Below are 21,617 nucleotides of genomic sequence, written 5' to 3' on the forward strand. Positions count from 1 at the left end.
AGATAGGGCGGGAGAGTAGGCCTAGGTAGAGTGCTCTTTTTTTTTCATAGAATTTACAGTGCAGAAGGAGGCCATTTGGCCCATCGAGTCTGCACCGGCTCTTGGAAAGAGCACCCTACCCAAGGTCAACACCTCCACCCTATCCCCATAACCCAGTAACTCAGTAACCCCACCCAACACTCAGGGCAATTTTGGACACTAAGGCCAATTTATCATGGCCAATCCACCTAACCTGCACATCTTTGGACTGTGGAAGGAAACCGGAGCACCCGGAGGAAACCCACGCACACACGGGGAGGATGTGCAGACTCCGCACAGACAGTGACCCAAGCCGGAATCGAACCTGGGACCTGGGACCCTGGAGCTGTGAAGCAATTATGCTATCCACAATGCTACCGTGCTTTTGGAGGGTCAGTGCAGACACGATGGGGTAAATGGCCTTCTTCTGCATGTAGGGATCCTGTAGGCTATTCAGCCCTTCAAGCCTACTCAGCCATTTAATTAGATCATGGCTGATCTAACATCTAAAACTCAGTAAGTCCCCTGATCCTTAATTCCTTTGTTGATAAAAAAAAAAACGATCAATCTCGACCTTGAAAATGTTCAAGGACCCGGACCCAGCTTCCTGAGGTAAAGAATTCCAAAGATTCTCCACTGAGAGAAGAAACGTTTCCTCAAATCCGCCTTAAATGAACACCCCCACACTGGGGAGTATTCGCCGATTTTTGTGTTGGACCATGCCCCACACTGAGCAAGGCGGGGGGGGGTCAGCGTCCGCAATGGAGATTGGATGTAGGACTGCTAGTAGATGAGGGTGTGTGTGGGTGGGTGAGGGAGGCCATCCAGAATTATTTGGAGATAAATGATACGGGGAGGTTTTGGCAGCAACGGTATGGGAAGCACTGAAGGCAGTGGTTAGGGGGGAGCTAATTTTGATACGGGCTCATAGGCAGAAGATGGAGCAGTTGGAGATGGATAGGCTGGTTAGGGAAATATCCAGGTGGATAGAAGGTATTCTAAAGTCCCGGAGGAGGGATTGTTGATGGAGCGGCAGAAGCTGCAGATGGAGTTTGGTCTGTTATCCACAGGGAAGGCGGTGGGGCAGTTGAGGAAGGCGAGGGGGCGAGGTGAGGTATGAGTATGGGAGAAGGCCAGAAGGATGCTAGCACACCAGTTAAGTAAGAGGGAGGTGGCCAGGGAGATAGGAAGAGTGAAGGACAGAGGGGGGAACACGGTCTTGGACCCAGCAGGTGTGAATGGGGTGTTCAAAGAGTTTTATAGTCGGCTATATGAGTCAGAACCCCCAGCTGGGGTGGAGGGGATGAGGCAGGTTTTGGAAGGGTCGGAGTTTCCAAAGGTGGAGGAAGGGTTGGTGATGGGGTTGGGAGCCCCGATCAGGATTGCAGAAGTAGTAGAGGGTTTGGAGGCCATGCAGTCGGGCAAGGCCCCAGGACCGGACGGCTACCCAATGGAATTTTACAAGAGGTTTTCTGGGATGCTGGGCCCACTGATGGTGAGGGCGTTTAATAAGGCTAGGGAGCGAGGTGTCCTTCCCCCAACAATGTCACAGGCTTCGATCTCATTGACCCTGAAGCAGCAGAAGGACCCAGAGCAATGTGGGTCACACAGACCAATCTCCCTACTGAATGTTGATGCCAAATTGCTGGCCAAAATTTTGGCCTCAAGGATAGAGGACCAGATGGTGTTTGTTAAAGGCAGGCAGCTAACGGCCAACGTTAGAAAGCTCCTGAATGTGATCATGATGCTCTCCGCGGGGAGGGAGGCGGAGTTGTGGTCGGTATCGACCCGGAGAAGGCCTTCGACCGGGTGGAATGGAATTATTTGTGGGAGGTCCGAGGACGGTTTGGGTTTGGGTAGGGCTTTATTGACTGGGTTTGGTTACTGTACCAGGCACCGGAGGCGAGTGTGCAGACGAATCGGGTGAGTTCAGACTACTTTAGACTGCACCAGGGATCGAGGCAAGGATGTCCCCTCTCCCCACTGTTGTTTGCATTAGCTTTAGAGCCATTGGTGATGGCACTCGGAACTTCAAAGGACTGGAAGGGGCTAGTCTGGGGGCTGGGGCGGAATCAGGGTCTTGTTATATGCAGATGACCTACTCATATATATTTCTGACCCATTAGGGGGCATGGGAGAGCTTATGCAGATCTTAGGGGAATTTGGCTGATTCTCGGGGTACAAATTGAACATGGATAAGAGCAAGGTTTTTGTGATCCAGGCGAGGGGGCAAGAGAGGAGACTGGGGGGGCTGTTGTTTAAAGTGGTGGGAGGACGTTTTCATTACTTGGGAATTCAGGTGGCACAAGGATGGTGTGTTGTTATGTTACTTTGAGTAACATAAGCCGCTACTTGGTGTAGGCGCTGTTGAAGAATACTCCAGACCTCGAGGTAAGTTGAACGTATTTATTGAGCAATTAACAAAGCTCCTAAATGAGTTCTACACTCTACTGATCTGACTCTAGTAACACAGTATACTCTACTAACTATATGAACTTACTCTGGACAACATGTAATGGTGTGACGGTGCTGCGTACAACACACGTCTTGCTCTCTAGGTTTCTGCCGGTGGAAGGGGGAGAGGGCCTGTGTGTCTTGTCCTTTTATAGTGGTCGTGTGGTGCCCTCTTGTGGTGATGCCACCGCTGGGTGTTCTGATTCCCCATTGGTTGTGTCTTGTTCTGATGACCCATTGGTTACATGTCTGCATATCATTACAGATGGGAGCAGTTAAATTAAATTTGACCCGGTCAGTTGAACAAATGAAGGAGGACTTCCGGAGGTGGGACATGCTCCTGTTGTCACTGGCGGGGAAGGTACGGACCGTAAAAATGACGGTCTTCCCGAGGTTTTTGTCTGTTTTCCAGTGCCTCCCTATTTTTATACCAAAGGCCTTTTTTAAGCGGGTGAATAGGGTGATCTCCGGGTTTGTGTGGGCGGGTAAAACCCCGCGAGTAAGGAAAGTACTGCTGGAGCGGAGCCGAGGGGGGGAGGGGGAGGGGGGGGGGAAGAGGGCTTGCACTGCCGAACTTTAAGAACTACTACTGGGCGGCAAATATAGCCATGATTAGGAAGTGGGTAGTGGGGGAGGGGTCGGTGTGGCAGTGGGTAGAAGCAGCATCATGTAAAGGCACAAGTTTGGGGCCATTGGTAACGGCTCCTCTGCCGTTCTCACCGGCCCGATACACCACAAGCCCAGTGGTAGTGGCGGCTCTGAGAGTTTGGGGGCAGTGGTGGAAGCATATGAGAGTGGAGGGAGCATCGGTGTGGGCTCCAATTTGTGGCAACCACCAGTTTGTCTCGGGGAGGCTGGATGGGGGGATTCAGAGGTGGCAGAGAGCAGGGATTCAGAGGCTGGAGGGTCTATTTATTGATGGCAGCTTTCCATGTTTCGAGGATTTGGAGGAGGAGTTTGAATTGCTGGGAGGGAATGGGTTTCGATATCTGCAGATAAGGGATTTTGCACGAAGGCAGGTTTCGACGTTCCCGCTCCTACCGCCACAGGGGATACAGGACAGGGTAGTTTGTAGAACGGGGGTAGGGAGGGGAAGATTTCGGAAATCTATAAAGAACTTATGGAGTGGGAGGAAACCTAGATAGGTGAGTTAAAGCATCAATGGGAAGATGAGCTGGGTGGGGAGGTAGAGACCGGTCTGTGGGAGAATGCGCTGAGTAGAGTCAAGACGTCCTCATCATGTGCCAGGCTCAGCCTGATCCAATTCAAGGTGGTTCACTGGGTGCACATGAGAGTGACCCGGATGAGCAGGTTTTTTGGTGTGGAGGACAGGTGTGTGAGGTGTGTGGGAGGGCCCGCAAATCATGTCCACATGTTTTGGGCATGCCCAAAGCTTAGGGTATACTGGCAGGGATTTGCCGATGTCATGTCTACAATGCTAAAAACGAAGGGGTGCTGAGTCCAGAGGTGGCGATTTTTGGAGTGTCAGAAGACCCGGGAGTCCAGGGGGGGCGAGAGAGGCTGACGTTTCGGCCTTTGCCTCCTTGGTAGTCCGGAGACGGATCTTATTAGCATGGAGGGACTCAAAGCCCCCGAAATCAGGGGTATGGGTTAGCGACATGGCTGGGTTTCTTAGACTTGAGAAAATTAGGTTCACCCTGAGAGGATCAACTTAGGGTTCATTCGAAGGTGGCAGCCGTTTATCGACTTCTTCGGAGAAAACTAAACTGTCAGCAGATTCAATAAGGTGGGGGGGTTGGTTAAGGAGTAAGGGATGAGGTAAAGGGGAATTAGGCTATTTTGTGTCTAGAGTAGACGGGAACAGTGGGAGATAGACGGATGTGTTGCGCACTGAATTATGTTTACATTTGTATTTGTATCGTTTATTATAAAACCATAAATGCCTTAATAAAATGTTTTTTAAAAAAAGGTTGTGAAACAGGTGCCTTGGCTGCTAAGGCAGAGAGAGCGGGTAGGAAAGTGTCCAACATTGCCATAGTTTGCTGACAGTTGTGCCGCTGGCCGGGGGGTTTCTGCCAGGGTCAGGGGAATTAGCGGGGTTGGCCAGGGGTTGGCTGTGGAGTCGGGGTGGACGGGCACGGATCACCATTGCTGCAACCTGCAATGTAGCCATGCAGCTGCGCTCGCCGCTGACTGCCCACTGTGAACTTAGAGCCACAGGGGGTATGGGTGTCCCCCCCCCCCCCCCCATGCCACCCCCCTATGTGCCCTGTGGCCCCAGTTGACCCATCAGTATGGGCATGCTCCAGTGCAATCAGTGCCATCTTGTTGGCTGGGTGGGATGAGTGTGTGCGGTGAGTAAATATGGCTGCAGCTTGTCAGCTTGGCACCGTTTCTCATTGGAATCGATTGTGTTCCACGTGGCGCCGGTGCAAGCTGCTTAACAGTAGCTGAATCAGTCTAGGTGCAGTGCCAGTTTTGCTGTCGTGGAAGACCACAAATCCTGCCCCAGTGTCAACACTTAGTCTCAGGAACGGAGAATCCAGCTGCATCAGGTCTGCGCTTTTCTTTGGAATTGGGAAACGTTAGAAATCCAATAGGTGTGGAGCCAGGGATGGATGTCTTTCACCCTATCACAGGCCTTCCTTAAGTGTTCTTGAGATAAGGGATTTTAGCTATAAGGTTAGGTTGGAGAAGCTGGGGTTGTTCTCCCTAAAGCAAAGGAGATTGAGCTTTAATTGAGTTTTACTACACGATGGCAGGTTTAGAAAAGGTAGACAAAAGAAATTTGTTCCCATTATCTGATAGTACAAAGACAAGAGCAGACACAAATTTAAATATTTGGAGGAACATAAGAACATAAGAACTAGGAGCAGGAGTAGGCCATCTGGCCCTTCGAGCAGCTCCGCATTCAATGAGATCATGGCTGATCTTTTGTGGACTCAGTTCCACTTTCCGGCCCGAACACCATAACCCTTAATCCCTTTATTCTTAAAAAAACTATTGATCTTTATCTTGAAAACATTTAATGAAGGAGCCTCAACTGCTTCACTGGGCAGGGAATTCCATAGATCACAACACTTTGGGTGAAGAAGTTCCTCCTAAACTCAGTCCTAAATCTACTTCCCCTTATTTTGAGGCGAAGCCCCCTAGTTCTGCTGTCACCCGCTAGTGGAAACAACCTGCCCGCATCTATCCTATCTATTCCCTTCATAATTTTATATGTTTCTATAAAATCCACCCCCCCCCCCCCCCCCCCAACACCCTGCCCCCACATCCTTCTAAATTCCAACAAGTACAGTCCCAGACTTCTCAACCTCGCCTCGTAATCCAATCCCCTCAACTCTGGGATTAACCTAGTGAATCTCCTCTGCACACCCTCCAGCGCCAGTACGTCCTTTCTCAGGTAAGGAGTTCAAAACTGAGATGCAGGGGGAATGTGAGGTGGCACATATTTATGCAGCTTGTGGTAATGATCCAAAACTCATTGTCCAGGAAGATAGTGGGACCTGAGGGAAATAAATTTGTTAGACTAGAGGGATACAGCAGAGGAAATGGGCAGATTGGATTGCTCTTGAAAGAGATGACATGGACTTGACAGGCTGAATGATCTCTGTCTGTGCCATAATAGCCTTAGGAGACATCAGTGTTTGAAATGAGGGAATAGACCTTGAGAATTAACGAATTGAAACCAGTTCAGATAAGATACTAACAACTAACACTCGCTGGCAGGCTGAAGACGTGAACACATTTTGAAGAATATCAATGCAGCTGAGTCTAGCTGAACATCGGCGGATAAGGAGCTGCTCCCCAAGCAGCCTGAGCTGATAGACAGTCAACTGTATAAAGACAGTGACTGTAAAATCTCAGCACTGCAGTCAGTATAGAGTGATTTGCCCATTCAACTACCAAGTTATTTGACTCGGGTGGATAACTCCTTATGGGTAACTCTTTGGTAAGCTGCAGACAGAAGGCAGTAAATTAGCCAAGTGAGAACCAACAACCAACACTGGATGTTCATCCACTGGGAGCTGTACGTACAGTTGTCCTTAATATCATTATTGATGTACTGTCCACACTGTAGTGTTTTTATAACTAACATTAAATTGTGTGGTGATCGTTTTGAATCTGTCTTGAAGACACAATAAAATCTTCTGGTTGAAACTTGCATGTCCTGAGTATTTCTCAAAAGTCTCAAGTATAAGAATCTTAAACCTGTAGGCTGCCGGAATGGTGTCTTACAGTACTATTTAAATACAAGTTGCTGTTATTGGGGATGACTTTGGAAGGCTTTGGGACAGAGGATGGGCATGAAACAGGCACAGTCACAGCCAATTTCAGGGGACCAAGTATCCTGCACCTCTTTTAAACCGGTGAAGTCTAGTTTTTATCAGCTGGGTGAAATTCAGAACTCTCCTTTTCATCAACTTCAGTGGATAAGAAAAATCAGGTGCTGTGTGACGAGAGAGTTGTATAAGGAGCAGGGTTTGCGGCTGGCAGGTATTTAATGGGCACATATATATCTGGTGGCCAATCCACTTCTGTTTATTTTATGTCCCGCGTAAGTTGAATATTGACCCCAATTTGATATGTTTCTAGAGGTGTTTGAGAGACATGATGAGAAGGTGGGTGACATAGGCTAATCTCTGAAAAAGGGGTAAGACTGCTGACCATTTTACTCTTCCTAAAATGTAGGCAGTGTTTTGGATGTCAAACTTGCAAAACCACCATAAATGCAGTCAGTACATGAGGTGCCAGCCAGCTTGCCAAAGTCTGGTGCCTTTTTATAAACAGCCCGAGTGAATACCCTGCTACAGTTCATCCAGATGCAATTGTGCACTCATACCCACCTGGAATTTCGCTCGTCTCCTTTACAAGCTTGGAATCTTGCTGTGCCGAGACTCTGGGGATACGACCCCCGCCTATAGTTTGTCCCACGCCGGGGAATTCTGCATGTAACCGCCTGTCCCGGAAGATCACGTCTCTCTTGTCAGTTACCTAGTCAGGCCGCAAACCACAAAGACCATTGCAGGTTAGATGTGGCTTCAATGTACTTGCAGTACCTCCTGTTGACTTTTGGGAAATTACTGCATTTTATTCAACAAAAATGTCCCCCAAATAGAGGACCACGGTGCCCCATCCTGCCTTGGAGCTGACCCTATAGCCCCAAAAACCACAATCTCCAACATGACCTGAATTGATGACTGATCCGTGGCTCCTTGCAGAAGTAGCCATTTAAAAGAAAATGTATTTTATTACAAACATGTATCAAAGCAGGTTACAGCCAATAAACACCCTGGTAAACATACTTCCCAACAATCAACAATCAACTATACAGTCTGTACAGATTTTTCCCCTTTTTCACCGCGCACCCCCCTGCCCCTCCCCCACCCCTCTGCGACGAACAGCTCCTCAAACACGGTCACAAACATCCCCCACATTTTCTCAAACCCCCCCTGCTGAGCCCCTTAACTCATACGTTATTTTCTCCAGCCACAGGAAGTCGTACAAGTCACCCAACCAAGCCGCTACCCCCGGTGGCGATGCCGACCGCCACTCCAGCAAAATTCACCGCCGTGCAATCAGAGAGGCGAAGGCCACGACATCGGCCTCCCTCCTCTCCACGAGCTCCGGCTTCTCTGAAACCCCAAATATCGCCAACAAAGGGTCCGGGTCCACCTCCTCCTCCACTACTCTGGCTAAGACCGTGGACATTCCCGCCCAGAATCTTCCCAATTTTTCGCAACCCCAAAACATGTGCACGTAATTCGCTGGCCCCCGCCCACACCTCTCACACTCATCTGCTACTCTCTGAAAGAACCCACTGATTCTCCCCTGAGTCATATGCACCCTGTGCACCACCATAAACTGTATCAGGGTCATCCTTGCACAGGAGGAGGTCCCGTTTACCCTACACAGTGCCTCACTCCATACTCCCCTATTGATCTCCCCCCTCAACTCCGCTTCCCATTTCTCCTTGATCTTCACCACCCGCTCGTCTCCCTGCTCCTCCAGCCACTTCTGTACATCCCCAATTCTTCCCCCCCTTTCACATATGAAAGCAGCAGTCGCTCCAGCAGGGTGCATTCCGCCAACCGAAGGAACCCTCTCCAACCTTTTGCGCAAAGACTGCAGATACCTGAACTCACTCCCCATCGGCAGCCCTATGCTCTCCCTTAGCTCTTCCAGACTGACCAAGCCTTCCTCCAAATACAGATCCCTTACCTTGGCCAGCCCCACTTCTCTCCACCTCCTATATACACTATCCACCCCCCCCCCCCCCTCCCCCCCCGGCTCAAAACCATGATTCTCGCACAGCGGCGTTAGCACCAACATCCCATCCATCATAAAATGCCTCCTCACTGATTCCATATTGTCACTGTGGACTGCACCATTGGACTCCCTGAATACCTACTTGGAGCCATTGGCAAAGCTGCCGTCACCATGGCCCTCAAACTAGACCCCTTACAAGATTCCTCCTCCATCCTAACCCACTCTACCCCTTCTCCGTCCCACCACCGCTGCACCTTGTCCACATTCGCTGCCCAATAATAATGAAGCAGGTTTGGCACCGCCAATCCCCCGTGCTGCCTCTGCCTCTGTAACAGGGTCCTCCCCACCATCGGCACATTCGTGTCCACGTTTCAAAAAAAGGCCTTTGGTATAAAGATCAGGTGAGCCAAAAAGATAAACAAGAACTTTGGCAGAAAATTCATTTTCACACTTGGACCCTCCCCGCCAACGTTAAGTGCAGTGTATCCTACCTCCTAAGATCCTCCTAGGCCTCATCCACCAGCTTTGTTAAGTTCCACTTGTGGAGCCCCGTCCATTCCCTCGCTATCTGAATCCCCAAATACCTAAACCTATTTCCCGCTACCGTAAATGGCATCCCCCTAAATTTGCCTGCTGTCCCAGCTCATTCACCGGGAATACCTTGCTTTTCTCTACATTCCGTTTGTACCCCGAGAACCCTCCATACCTCCCAGCAGGCCCATAATCCTCCCCATACTCTCCAATGGATCCGAAACATACAGCAAGATGTCATCGGCATAGGGCGACACCCGATGCTCCCTCTGTCCCCTCACAATCACCCGCAACTCTGCCGATCCCCTGAGAGCCATTGCCAACAGCTCTACTGCCAGAGCAAACAGCAACAGTGACAGTGGGCACCCCTGCCTCGTACCCTTATGTAAGTCAAAACTTCGTGAGCTCATATCATTCGTCCTCACCCTCGCTCTTGGCGCCACATATAGCAAACGCACCCATGCCACAAATCTCGGCCCAAAACCAAACCTTCCCAAAACTTTGAACAAGTACCGCCACTCCACCCGATCAAATGCCTTCTCTGCGTCCATGGACACCACCACCTCTGGTAATTCATCACCACATTCAACAGCCGTCTTACATTACTCGCGAGCTGCCTGCTCTTCACAAAGCCTGTTTGATCTTCTGCAACCACCCCTAGGATAGAGTCCGCCATTTTCCCCGCCAACAACTTAGCCAATACTTCCACATCCGTGTTCAATAGTGATATGACTCTATACGACCCACATTCTACCGGATCCTTCCCTTTTTTGGGAATTAGTGTGATTACTGCCTACGTCTTCGTCTCCGGCAACTCCCCTTTCTCCAGTGCTTCATTAAACGCCCCCAACAGAAGTGGTACCAGGACCATCGCAAATTCCGTATAAAATTCCGCCGGGTACCCATCCAGCCCAGGGGCCTTCCCCGACTTCATATCCCTGATACTGTCCAGCACCTCCCTCAGCCCCAGGGGCTCCTCCAATGCCTGCCTCCTTGCTTCCTCCACCTAGGGAAATTCCAGCTCATCCAGAAACCGCCCCATGTCCTCCTCCTCTGCTCCCGGGTCCGCCTCGTAAAGTCTCTGGTAGTATTCCCTAAATACCGAATTTATCTTCCCTGGCTCCGACACCACATCCCCAGCCCCAGTCCATATATGCAATATTTCCCTGAACAACCTGCTTCCGCCTTCTCCCCATATTCACATTGCACCCCTCTTGCCCGGCGCAGTTGCCCTACCGCCCTCCCCAGTGTCAGCCTGTAAAAGTGCCCCTGCAACTTTTTCCGCCTCGCCACTCCCTCCACGGTGGACACCCTTGAATATTCCCTGTCCACCTCCACTATCTCGCTCACTAGACGGTCATGTTCCACCCTCCTTTCCTTATCCGCACGAACCGTAAACAAAATAATTTCCCCCGGACCACTGCCTTCAGTGCTTCCCAAAAAATGGCCGCCGACACCTCCCCATTCTGATTCAACTTCACATACTCCTTCATTGCTGCCCGCACTTTATCACAAAAATCTCCATCTGCCAACAACCCCGAGTCAAACCTCCACCCCGGCTTCTGTTCTCACCCTGTTCTAAACCGAATCTCCAGCCAGTTGGGTGCATGGTCCGAGATAACTATCCCCACATACTCTGCCCCCTCCACCCCAACCAAAATCTCCCGTCTCACTACAAAGTAATCAATCCTCGAATACACCTTATAGACATGTGAAAAGAAGGAATACTCCCTTCCCCCTGGGTTCTGAAAACGCCATGGATCCACCATACCCATCCTCTCCATAAACCTCCCCAGCTCCCTCGCCATTCGTACCCCACCCATCGACCTGTAGCCCGACCTATCCACCCTCCGCTCCAGGACACACTTAGAATCTCCTCCCATGATTAACCGGTGCGTGGCCAAATCCGGGATCGCTGCCAGCAACCCCCTCATAAAACCCACATCATCCCAATTTGGGGCATGCACATTTACCAACACCACCGGTGCCTCTTCCAATACCCCACTCACAATCACATATCTCCCACATGGATCCTTCATCGCCTTCGCACTCACAAATGCCATTTTTTTGCTCATTAAAATCGTCACTCCCCTCGATTTCAAATCAAACCCCGAGTGAAAAACCTGCCTGACCCACCCACCTCGTGGCCGTTCCCCTTCAAAACAAGTATACCGTTTTGGATGCTGTTGGGGGGGATGACCTACCGTGGGAAGGCCCTAGCGGCCAGGTCTCTGGCATTGAGTCTGGCTCTGGGGCTCAGAAGGGAAGGGGGGAGAATAGAAAAGCAATAGTTGTAGGAGATTCAATGGTTAGGGGAATAGATAGGAGATTCTGTGGTCGCGAGCGAGACTCCCGGAAGGTATGTTGCCTCCCGGGTGCCAGGGCCAGGGATGTCTCGGATCGTGTCTTCAGGATCCTTAAGGGGGAGGGGGAGCAGCCAGAAGTCGTGGTGCACATTGGTACCAACGACATAGGTAGGAAAAGGGGTGTGGAGGTAATAAACAAGTTTAGGGAGTTAGGCTGGAAGTTAAAAGCCAGGACAGACAGAGTTGTCATCTCTGGTTTGTTGCCGGTGCCACGTGATAGCGAGGCTAGGAATAGGGAGAGAGTGCAGTTGAACACGTGGCTGCAGGAATGGTGTAGGAGGGAGGGCTTCAGGTATTTGGATAATTGGAGCGCATTCTGGGGAAGGTGGGACCTGTACAAGCAGGACGGGTTGCATCTGAACCAGAGGGGCACCAATATCCTTTGAGGGAGGTTTTCTAGTACTCTTCGGGAGGGTTTAAACTAATTTGGCAGGGGAATGGGAACCGGATTTGTAGTCCAGCAACTAAGGTAGCCGATATTCAGGACGCCAAAGCGTGTAATGAGGCAGTGGGGAAGGGAACACTGACAAAGGAGAGTACTTGCAGGCACGGAGATGGGTTGAAGTGTGTATACTTCAACGCAAGAAGCATCAGGAATAAGGTGGGTGAACTTAAGGCATGGATCGGTACTTGGGACTACGATGTGGTGGCCATCACGGAAACTTGGATAGAAGAGGGGCAGAAATGGTTGTTGGAGGTCCCTGGTTATAGATGTTTCAATAAGATTAGGGAGGGTGGTAAAAGAGGTGGGGGGGTGGCATTATTAATTAGAGATAGTATAACAGCTGCAGAAAGGCAGTTCGAGGAGTATCACCCTATTGAGGTAGTATGGGTTGAAGTCAGAAATAGGAAAGGAGCAGTCACCTTGTTAGGAGTTTTCTATAGGCCCCCCAATAGTAGCAGAGATGTGGAGGAACAGATTGGGAAACAGATTTTGGAAAGGTGCAGAAATCATAGGGTAGTAGTCATGGGCGACTTTAACTTCCCAAATATTGAGTGGAAACTCTTTAGATCAAATAGTTTGGATGGGGTGGTGTTTGTGCAGTGTGTCCAGGAAGCTTTTCTAACACAGTATGTAGATTGTCCGACCAGAGGAGGGGCAATATTGGATTTAGTACTGGGTAATGAGCCAGGGCAAGTGATAGATTTGTTAGTGGGGGAGCATTTTGGAGATAGTGACCACAATTCTGTGACTTTCACTTTAGTAATGGAGAGGGATAGGTACGTGCAACAGGGCAAGGTTTACAATTGGGGGAAGGGTAAATACGATGTTGTCAGACAAGAATTGAAGTGCATAAGTTGGGAACATAGGCTGGGAGGGAAGGACACAAGTGAAATGTGGAACTTGTTCAAGGAACAGGTGCTACGTGTCCTTGATATGTATGTCCCTGTCAGGCAGGGAAGAGATGGTCGAGTGAGGGAACCATGGTTGACAAGAGAGGTTGAATGTCTTGTTAAGAGGAAAAAGGTGACTTATGTAAGGCTGAGGAAACAAGGTTCAGACAGGGCATTGGAGGGATACAAGATAGCCAGGAGGGAACTGAAGAAAGGGATTAGGTGAGCTAAGAGAGGGCATGAACAATCTTTGGCGGGTAGGATCAAGGAAAACCCCAAGGCCTTTTACACATATGTGAGAAATATGAGAATGACTAGAGCGAGGGTAGGTCCGATCAAGGACAGTAGCGGGAGATTGTGTATTGAGTCTGAAGAGATAGGAGAGGTCTTGAACGAGTACTTTTCTTCTGTATTTACAAATGAGAGGGACGATATTGTTGGAGAGGACAGTGTGAAACAGATTGGTAAGCTCGAGGAAATACTTGTTAGGAAGGAAGATGTGTTGGGCATTTTGAAAAACTTGAGGATAGACAAGTCCCCCGGGCCTGACGGGATATATCCAAGGATTCTATGGGAAGCAAGAGATGAAATTGAAGAGCCGTTGGCAATCATCTTTTCGTCCTCACTGTCAACAGGGGTGGTACCAGGGGATTGGAGAGTGGCGATGTCGTGCCCCTGTTCAAAAAAGGGAATAGGGATAACCCTGGGAATTACAGGCCAGTTAGTCTTACTTCGGTGGTAGGCAAAGTAATGGAAAGGGTACTGAAGGATAGGATTTCTGAGCATCTGGAAAGACACTGCTTGATTAGGGATAGTCAGCACGGATTTGTGAGGGGTAGGTCTTGCCTTACAAATCTTATTGAATTCTTTGAGGAGGTGACCAAGCATGTGGATGAAGGTAAAGCAGTGGATGTAGTGTACATGGATTTTAGTAAGGCATTTGATAAAGTTCCCCATGGTAGGCTTATGCAGAAAGTAAGGAGGCATGGGATAGTGGGAAATTTGGCCAGTTGGATAACGAACTGGCTAACCGATAGAAGTCAGAGAGTGGTGGTGGATGGCAAATATTCAGCCTGGATCCCAGTTATCAGTGGCGTACCGCAGGGATCAGTTCTGGGTCCTCTGCTGTTTGTGATTTTCATTAATGACTTGGATGAGGGAGTTAAAGGGTGGGTCAGTAACTTGCAGACGATACGAAGATTGGTGGAGTTGTGGATAGTAAGGAGGGCTGTTGTCGGCTGCAAAGAGACATAGATAGGATGCAGAGCTGGGCTGAGATGTGGCAGATGGAGTTTAACCCTGAAAAGTGTGAGGTTGTCCATTTTGGAAGGACAAATATGAATGCGGAATACAGGGTTAACGGTAGAGTTCTTGGCAATGTGGAGGAGCAGAGAGATCTTGGGGTCTATGTTCATACATCTTTGAAAGTTGCCACTCAAGTGGATAGAGCTGTGAAGAAGGCCTTTGGTGTGCTCGCGTTCATTAACAGAGGGATTGAATTTAAGAGCCGTGAGGTGATGATGCAGCTGTATAAAACTTTGGTGAGGCCACATTTGGAGTACTGTGTACAGTTCTGGTCGCCTCATTTTAGGAAGGATGTGGAAGCTTTGGAAAAGGTGCAAAGAAGATTTACCAGGATGTTGCCTGGAATGGAGAGTAGGTCTTACGAGGAAAGGTTGAGGGTGCTAGGCCTTTTCTCATTAGAACGGAGAAGGATGAGGGGCGACTTGATAGAGGTTTATAAGATGATCAGGGGAATAGATAGAGTAGACAGTGTGAGACTTTTTCCCCGGGTGGAACAAACCATTACAAGGGGACATAAATTTAAGGTGAAAGGTGGAAGATATAGGAGGGATATCAGAGGTAGGTTCTTTACCCAGAGAGTAGTGGGGGCATGGAATGCACTGCCTGTGGAAGTAGTTGAGTCGGAAACATTAGGGACCTTCAAGCAGCTATTGGATAGGTACATGAATTACAGTAAAATGATAGTGTAGATTTATTTGTTCTCAAGGGCAGCACGGTAGCATTGTGGATAGCACAATGCTTCACAGCTCCAGGGTCCCAGGTTCGATTCCGGCTTGGGTCACTGTCTGTGCGGAGTCTGCACGTCCTCCCCGTGTCTGCGTGGGTTTCCTCCGGGTACTCCGGTTTCCTCCCACAGTCCAAAGATGTGCGGGTTAGGTCAATTGGCCAATGATAAATTGCCCTTAATGTCCAAATTGCCCTTGGTGTTGGGTGGAAGTGTTGAGTTTGGGTAGGGTGCGCTTTCCAAGAGCCGGTGCAGACTCAAAGGGCCGAATGGCCTCCTTCTGCACTGTAAATTCAATGATAATCTATGATTAATCTAGGACAAAGGTTCGGCACAACATCGTGGGCCGAAGGGCCTGTTCTGTGCTGTATTTTTCTATGTTCTATGTTCCTTAACCTAATCTGGTCCTTCACACGGAGGTGCGTCTCCTACAGAAAGACCACCCCCGCTTTCAGGCTCCTGAGATACGCGAATACCCGTGAATTTTTAATCGGCCCATTCAGTCCTCGGACATTCCATGTTACCAGCCTTACCGGAGGCTTACGCCCCCAATCCCCTCTATTGTCTGTCATCTTCCCCATTTAACTCCCGCCCCCTTAATTCCACCCTATAGCTAGCCCATTGCAGATAGCTCCTTTCTCCGCCCCTGACCATGTCATCTCTCACGCCCTGCCACGTCGCAGCAACCCCTTCCCCTCGCCCCCCCCCCCACTCCCCCCCCCCCCCCCCCCCCCCCCCGGCCACCCCTCTTGGCCTTTTCCCCACCACCTCACTTCCGTTCACCAGCATAACCTGCTTGCGCGGCCGCCGCTGCCCAAAGGCACCTCCCAATGACCTCCCTTTCCTCCCCCACACTCCTCAGCTCAAGGAAGAAGGCTCCCTGCTGACCTTACCCTCCCCCACCCAAACAAGGACTTCTCCTGAACTCCAGGCAGCCTTTTCCAAAAGCTAACAAATGTTAAAAACACAAACAGTCCCTTCAAACAGGAGGGGGGAAAGGAACATCCATCCCCACATAAATTTTTCACCCCTACAATTCCTTACAATCTCAACATTAAACAGCAACCCCTCCCCCCCCATAAAAGACGAAAATCCCCCAATCCCTACATCCACTCCACATTTTTGCCAACTCGCCTCGGATGCCCTGATAAATTCGGACGCTATTCCCCTCCCAGTCGCAGGTACGCTTCTCCCTGGACCATCGCAGAATTTTCTCTTTCTCCACAAATTAGTGGAGTCTCACAATCACCGCCCGCGGCGGCTCCCCAGCTCTAGGCTTCTGCCTCAGAGACCTGTGCACTGGGTCCACTTCAGGGGCCTTATAAACAAAGAACAAAGAACAAAGAAATGTACAGCACAGGAACAGGCCCTTCGGCCCTCCAAGCCCGTGCCGACCATGCTGCCCGACTAAACTACAATCTCCTACACTTCCTGGGTCCGTATCCCTCTATTCCCATCCTATTCATATATTTGTCAAGATGCCCCTTAAATGTCCCTATCGTCCCTGCTTCCACTACCTCCTCCGGTAGCGAGTTCCAGGCACCCACTACCCTCTGCGTAAAAAACTTGCCTCGTACATCTACTCTAAACCTTGCCCCTCTCACCTTAGACCTATGCCCCCTAGTAATTGACCCCTCTACCTTGGGGAAAAGCCTCTGACTATCCACTCTGTCTATGCCCCTCATAATTTTGTATACCTCTATCAGGTCTCCCCTCAACCTCCTTCGTTCCAGTGAGAACAAACCGAGTTTATTCAACCGCTCCTCATAGCTAATGCCCTCCATACCAGGCAACATTCTGGTAAATCTCTTCTGCACCCTCTCTAAAGCCTCCACATCCTTCTGGTAGTGTGGCGACCAGAATTGAACACTATACTCCAAGTGTGGCCTAACTAAGGTTCTATACAGCTGCAACATGACTTGCCAATTCTTATACTCAATGTCCCGGCCAATGAAGGCAAGCATGCCGTATGCCTTCTTGACTACCTTCTCCACCTGTGTTGCCCCTTTCAATGACCTGTGGACCTGTACTCCTAGATCTCTTTGACTTTCAATACTCTTGAGGGTTCTACCATTCACTGTATATTCCCTACCTGCATTAGACCTTCCAAAATGCATTACCTCACATTTGTCCGGATTAAACTCCATCTGCCATCTCTCCGCCCAAGTCTCCAGACAATCTAAATCCTGCTGTATCCTCCGACAGTCCTCATCGCTATCCGCAATTCCACCAACCTTTGTGTCGTCTGCAAACTTACTAATCAGATCAGTTACATTTTCCTCCAAATCATTTATATATACGACAAAGAGCAAAGGTCCCAGCACTGATCCCTGTGGAACACCACTGGTCACAGCCCTCCAATTAGAAAAGCATCCCTCCATTGCTACTCTCTGCCTTCTATGGCCGAGCCAGTTCTGTATCCTCCTTGCCAGCTCACCCCTGATCCCGTGTGACTTCACCTTTTGTACTAGTCTACCATGAGGGACCTTACAAAGGCCTCAATCATCTTAGTGACCTCCTCGAAAAACTCTATCAAGTTAGTGAGACACGACCTCCCCTTCACAAAACTGTGCTGCCTCTCACTAATACGTCCATTTGCTTCCAAATGGGAGTAGATCCTGTTATCCAGTTGATTAGTTTAGTTGGTCCCATAAGCCTCGACCATAAGTTTGAGAGTGCCTGCATTTATTTGTCTTATGGTTAATTCTGACACTTCCAGTTGTGATCATGGAGTAAGTGGTCACATACAGGACAGATCCTGTCTCGAAGAATTCTCTCCAGTAATTTCCCTACCACTGAAGTAAGGCTCGCCGGCCTGTAGTTCCCAGGATTATCCTTGCTACCCTTCTCAAACAGTGGAACAACATTGGCTATTCTCCAGTCCTCCGGGACATCCCCTGAAGACAGCGAGGATCCAAAGATTTCTGTCAAGGCCTCAGCAATTTCCTCTCCAGCCTCCTTCAGTATTCTGGGGTAGATCCCATCAGGCCCTGGGGACTTATCTACCTTAATATTTTTTAAGACACTCAACACCTCGTCTTTTTGGATCACAATGTGACCCAGGCTATCTACACCCCCTTCTCCAGACTCAACATCTACCAATTCCTTCTCTTTGGTGAATACTGATGCAAAGTATTCATTTAGTACCTCGCCCATTTCCTCTGGCTCCACACATAGATTCCCTTGCCTATCCTTCAGTGGGCCAACCCTTTCCCTGGCTACCCTCTTGCTTTTTATGTACGTGTAAAAAGCCTTGGGATTTTCCTTAACCCTATTTGCCAATGACTTTTCGTGACCCCTTCTAGCCCTCCTGATTCCTTGCTTAAGTTCCTTCCTACTTTCCTTATATTCCACGCAGGCTTCGTCTGTTCCCAGCCTTTTAGCCCTGACAAATGCCTCCTTTTGCTTTTTGACGAGGTCTACAATATCACTCGTCATCCAAGGTTCCCGAAAATTGCAGTATTTATCTTTCTTCCTCACAGGAACATGCCGGTCCTGTATTCCTTTCAACTGCCACTTGAAAGCCTCCCACATGTCAGATTTCGATTTGCCCTCAAACATCCGCCCCCAATCTATGTTCTTCAGTTCCCGCCTAATATTGTTATAATTAGCCTTCCCCCAATTTAGCACATTCATCCTCGGACCACTCTTATCCTTGTCCACCAGTACTTTAAAACTTACTGAATTGTGGTCACTGTTACCGAAATGCTCCCCTACTGAAACATCTACCACCTGGCCGGGCTCATTCCCCAATACCAGGTCCAGTACCGCCCCTTCCCTAGTTGGACTCTCTGCATATTGTTTTAAGAAGCCCTCCTGGATGCTCCTTACAAACTCCACCCCGTCTAAGCCCCTGGCACTAAGTGAGTCCCAGTCAATATTGGGGAAGTTGAAGTCTCCCATCACCACAACCCTGTTGTTTTTACTCTTTTCCAAAATCTGTCTATCTGCTCCTCTATCTCCCGCTGGCTGTTGGGAGGCCTGTAGTATACCCCCAACATTGTGACTGCACCCTTCTTATTCCTGATCTCTACCCATATAGCCTCACTGCCCTCTGAGGTGTCCTCTCGCAGTACAGCTGTGATATTCTCCCGAACAAGTAGCGCAACTCCACCTCCCCTTTTACATCCCCCTCTATCCCGCCTGAAACATCTAAATCCTGGAACGTTTAGCTGCCAATCCTGCCCTTCCCTCAACCAGGTCTCTGTAATGGCAACAACATCATAGTTCCAAGTACTAATCCAAGCTCTAAGTTCATCTGCCTTACCCGTAATGCTCCTTGCATTAAAACATATGCACTTCAGGCCACCAGACCCGCTGTGTTCAGCAACTTCTCCCTGTCTGCTCTGCCTCAGAACCACACTGTCCCTATTCCCTAGTTCTCCCTCAATGCTCTCACCTTCTGACCTATTGCTCCCATGCCCACCCCCCTGCCATACTAGTTTAAACCCTCCCGTGTGACACTAGCAAACCTCGCGGCCAGGATATTTATGCCTCTCCGGTTTAGATGCAACCCGTCCATCTTATACAGGTCACACCTGCCCCGGAAGAGCTCCCAGTGGTCCAGATAATGGAAACCCTCCCTCCTACACCAGCTGTTTAGCCACGTGTTTAGCTACTCTATCTTCCTATTTCTAGTCTCACTGGCACGTGGCACAGGGAGTAATCCCGAGATTACAACCCTCGAGGTCCTGTCTTTTAACTTTCTGCCTAGCTCCCTGAACTCCTGCTGCAGGACCTCATGCCCCTTCCTGCCTATGTCGTTAGTACCAATATGTACAACGACCTCTGCCTGTTTGCCCTCCCCCTTCAGGATGCCCTCTCCCCGTTCGGAGACATCCTGGACCCTGGCACCAGGGAGGCAACATACCATCCTGGAGTCTCTTTCACGTCCACAGAAACGCCTATCTGTGCCCCTGACTATAGAGTCCCCATTACTATTACTCTTCTGCGCTTTGACCCTCCCTTCTGAACATCAGAGCCAGCCGTGGTGCCACTGCTCTGGCTGCTGCTGTTTTCCCCTGATAGGCTATCTCCCCCGACAGTATTCAAAGGGGTATATCTGTTCGAGAGGGGGACAACCACAGGGGATTCCTGCACTGACTGCCTGCCCTTTCTGGTGGTCACCCATTTCTCTGCCTGCAACTTGGGTGTGACCACATTTACATAACTGCGATCTATGACGCTTTCCGCCACCTGCATGCTCCGAAGTGCATCCAATTGCTGCTCCAACCGAACCATGCGGTCTGTGAGGAGCTCCAATTGGGTGCACTTTCTGCAGATGAAGCCATCCGGGACGCTGGAAGCCTCCCGGACCTGCCACATCTCACAGTCAGAGCACAGCACCCCTCTAACTGACATTGCGTCAATTAATTAAAATTAAAATTTGTCTTTTTTTAAAAAAATATATATTTTTTAAATTTCAAAGTTACTGTCAACTATCTGTTTCCTAGCACTAGATTTCTAATAGAAATGCGATAGCTAACTATAGTACTCTCCGATCTCTGGCTTAGATATCCCTCTAAATTATAATTAAGTTATTATGTTTAATTAGTTACCAAATACTAGCCACTCTGGCCACAGGTTTTCTGTGATGTCACTTCAGTTTCCCCCCGACACACACAATTTGAAAAAAGGTATAAAAGTAAAAATAAGTAAAAATCACTTACTTACCTTCTTTCCTTCTGAGTGTCTTAGATGTCCTCAGGTTCTCTCGCTGACAGAGACTGCTCCTCCACCTCCGAACCTTGACCTGCACAATGCTAATAATATAATAATAATATAATATGGCACTTACCTCACACCAATGGGTCTTATTATTAGGTTAGAGGAGGAGGGGGGGTGGGAGACACTACACGTGTAGTGTCTCAGGTTTCCTCTCCAACAGAATTTATTGGTTGGGGGGGGGGGGACTTCCCAGAGGTCCGCGGGTCGAACTTCCGGTTCCCGCCTTATATAAAAACAAATAAAACAGAAAAGAAGAACAGACACGGGACCAGGTAAGGGTTTTTAAATTCACTACTCACCTCCCAGAAGGCCCCTGCGCACCGCTGCCGCCGAAATCCAAACTGTAAAGGTAAGTGGTTTTAAAGTCGCTACTCACCTCCCAGAAGGCCCCTGCACACCGCTGCCGCCGAAATCCAAAGGGCTGCTCCTGTAAAGGTAAGTGGTTTTAAAGTCGCTACTCACCTCCCAGAAGGCGCCTGCGCACCGCTGCCGCCGAAATCCAAAGGGCTGCTCATGTAAAGGTAAGTGGTTTTAAAGTCGCTACTCGCCTCCCAGAAGGCCCCTGCGCACCGCTGCCGCCGAAATCCAAAGGGCTGCTCCTGTAAAGGTAAGTGGTTTTAAAGTCGCTACTCACCTCCCAGAAGGCCCCTGCGCACCGCTGCCGCCGAAATCCAAAGGCCTGCTCATGTAAAGGTAAGTGGTTTTAAAGTCGCTACTCACCTCCCAGAAGGCCCCTGCGCACCGCTGCCGCCGAAATCCAAAGGGCTGCTCCTGTAAAGGTAAGTGGTTTTAAAGTCGCTACTCACCTCCCAGAAGGCCCCTGCGCACCGCTTATCTAGCACCTCTTCCACCACCAGCCCGCCAGCATCTTTGAGACGTATCTCCTGGCACTCACACCTTCCACTCCTTCAGGCGGGCCCACT

The 21,617-nt window shown here is 49.6% G+C and overlaps 1 protein-coding gene across 2 annotated transcripts in view; it reads right to left on the bottom strand.

Annotated features, from left to right (window-relative positions):
- ubxn11 (UBX domain protein 11) overlaps window positions 1-21,617 on the bottom strand; it is a 175,293-nt gene that overhangs the window by 44,100 nt on the left and 109,576 nt on the right. For both annotated transcript variants that reach the window (XM_072501011.1, XM_072501012.1), the window contains one exon: window positions 7,284-7,431. In XM_072501011.1, coding sequence (XP_072357112.1) covers window positions 7,284-7,431 — 148 coding nt within the window. The remainder of the gene's footprint in view (window positions 1-7,283; window positions 7,432-21,617) is intronic.

Source organism: Scyliorhinus torazame, chromosome 1 (genome assembly GCF_047496885.1).
Source record: "Scyliorhinus torazame isolate Kashiwa2021f chromosome 1, sScyTor2.1, whole genome shotgun sequence".
In the NCBI taxonomy this organism is placed as follows: Eukaryota; Metazoa; Chordata; class Chondrichthyes; order Carcharhiniformes; family Scyliorhinidae; genus Scyliorhinus; species Scyliorhinus torazame.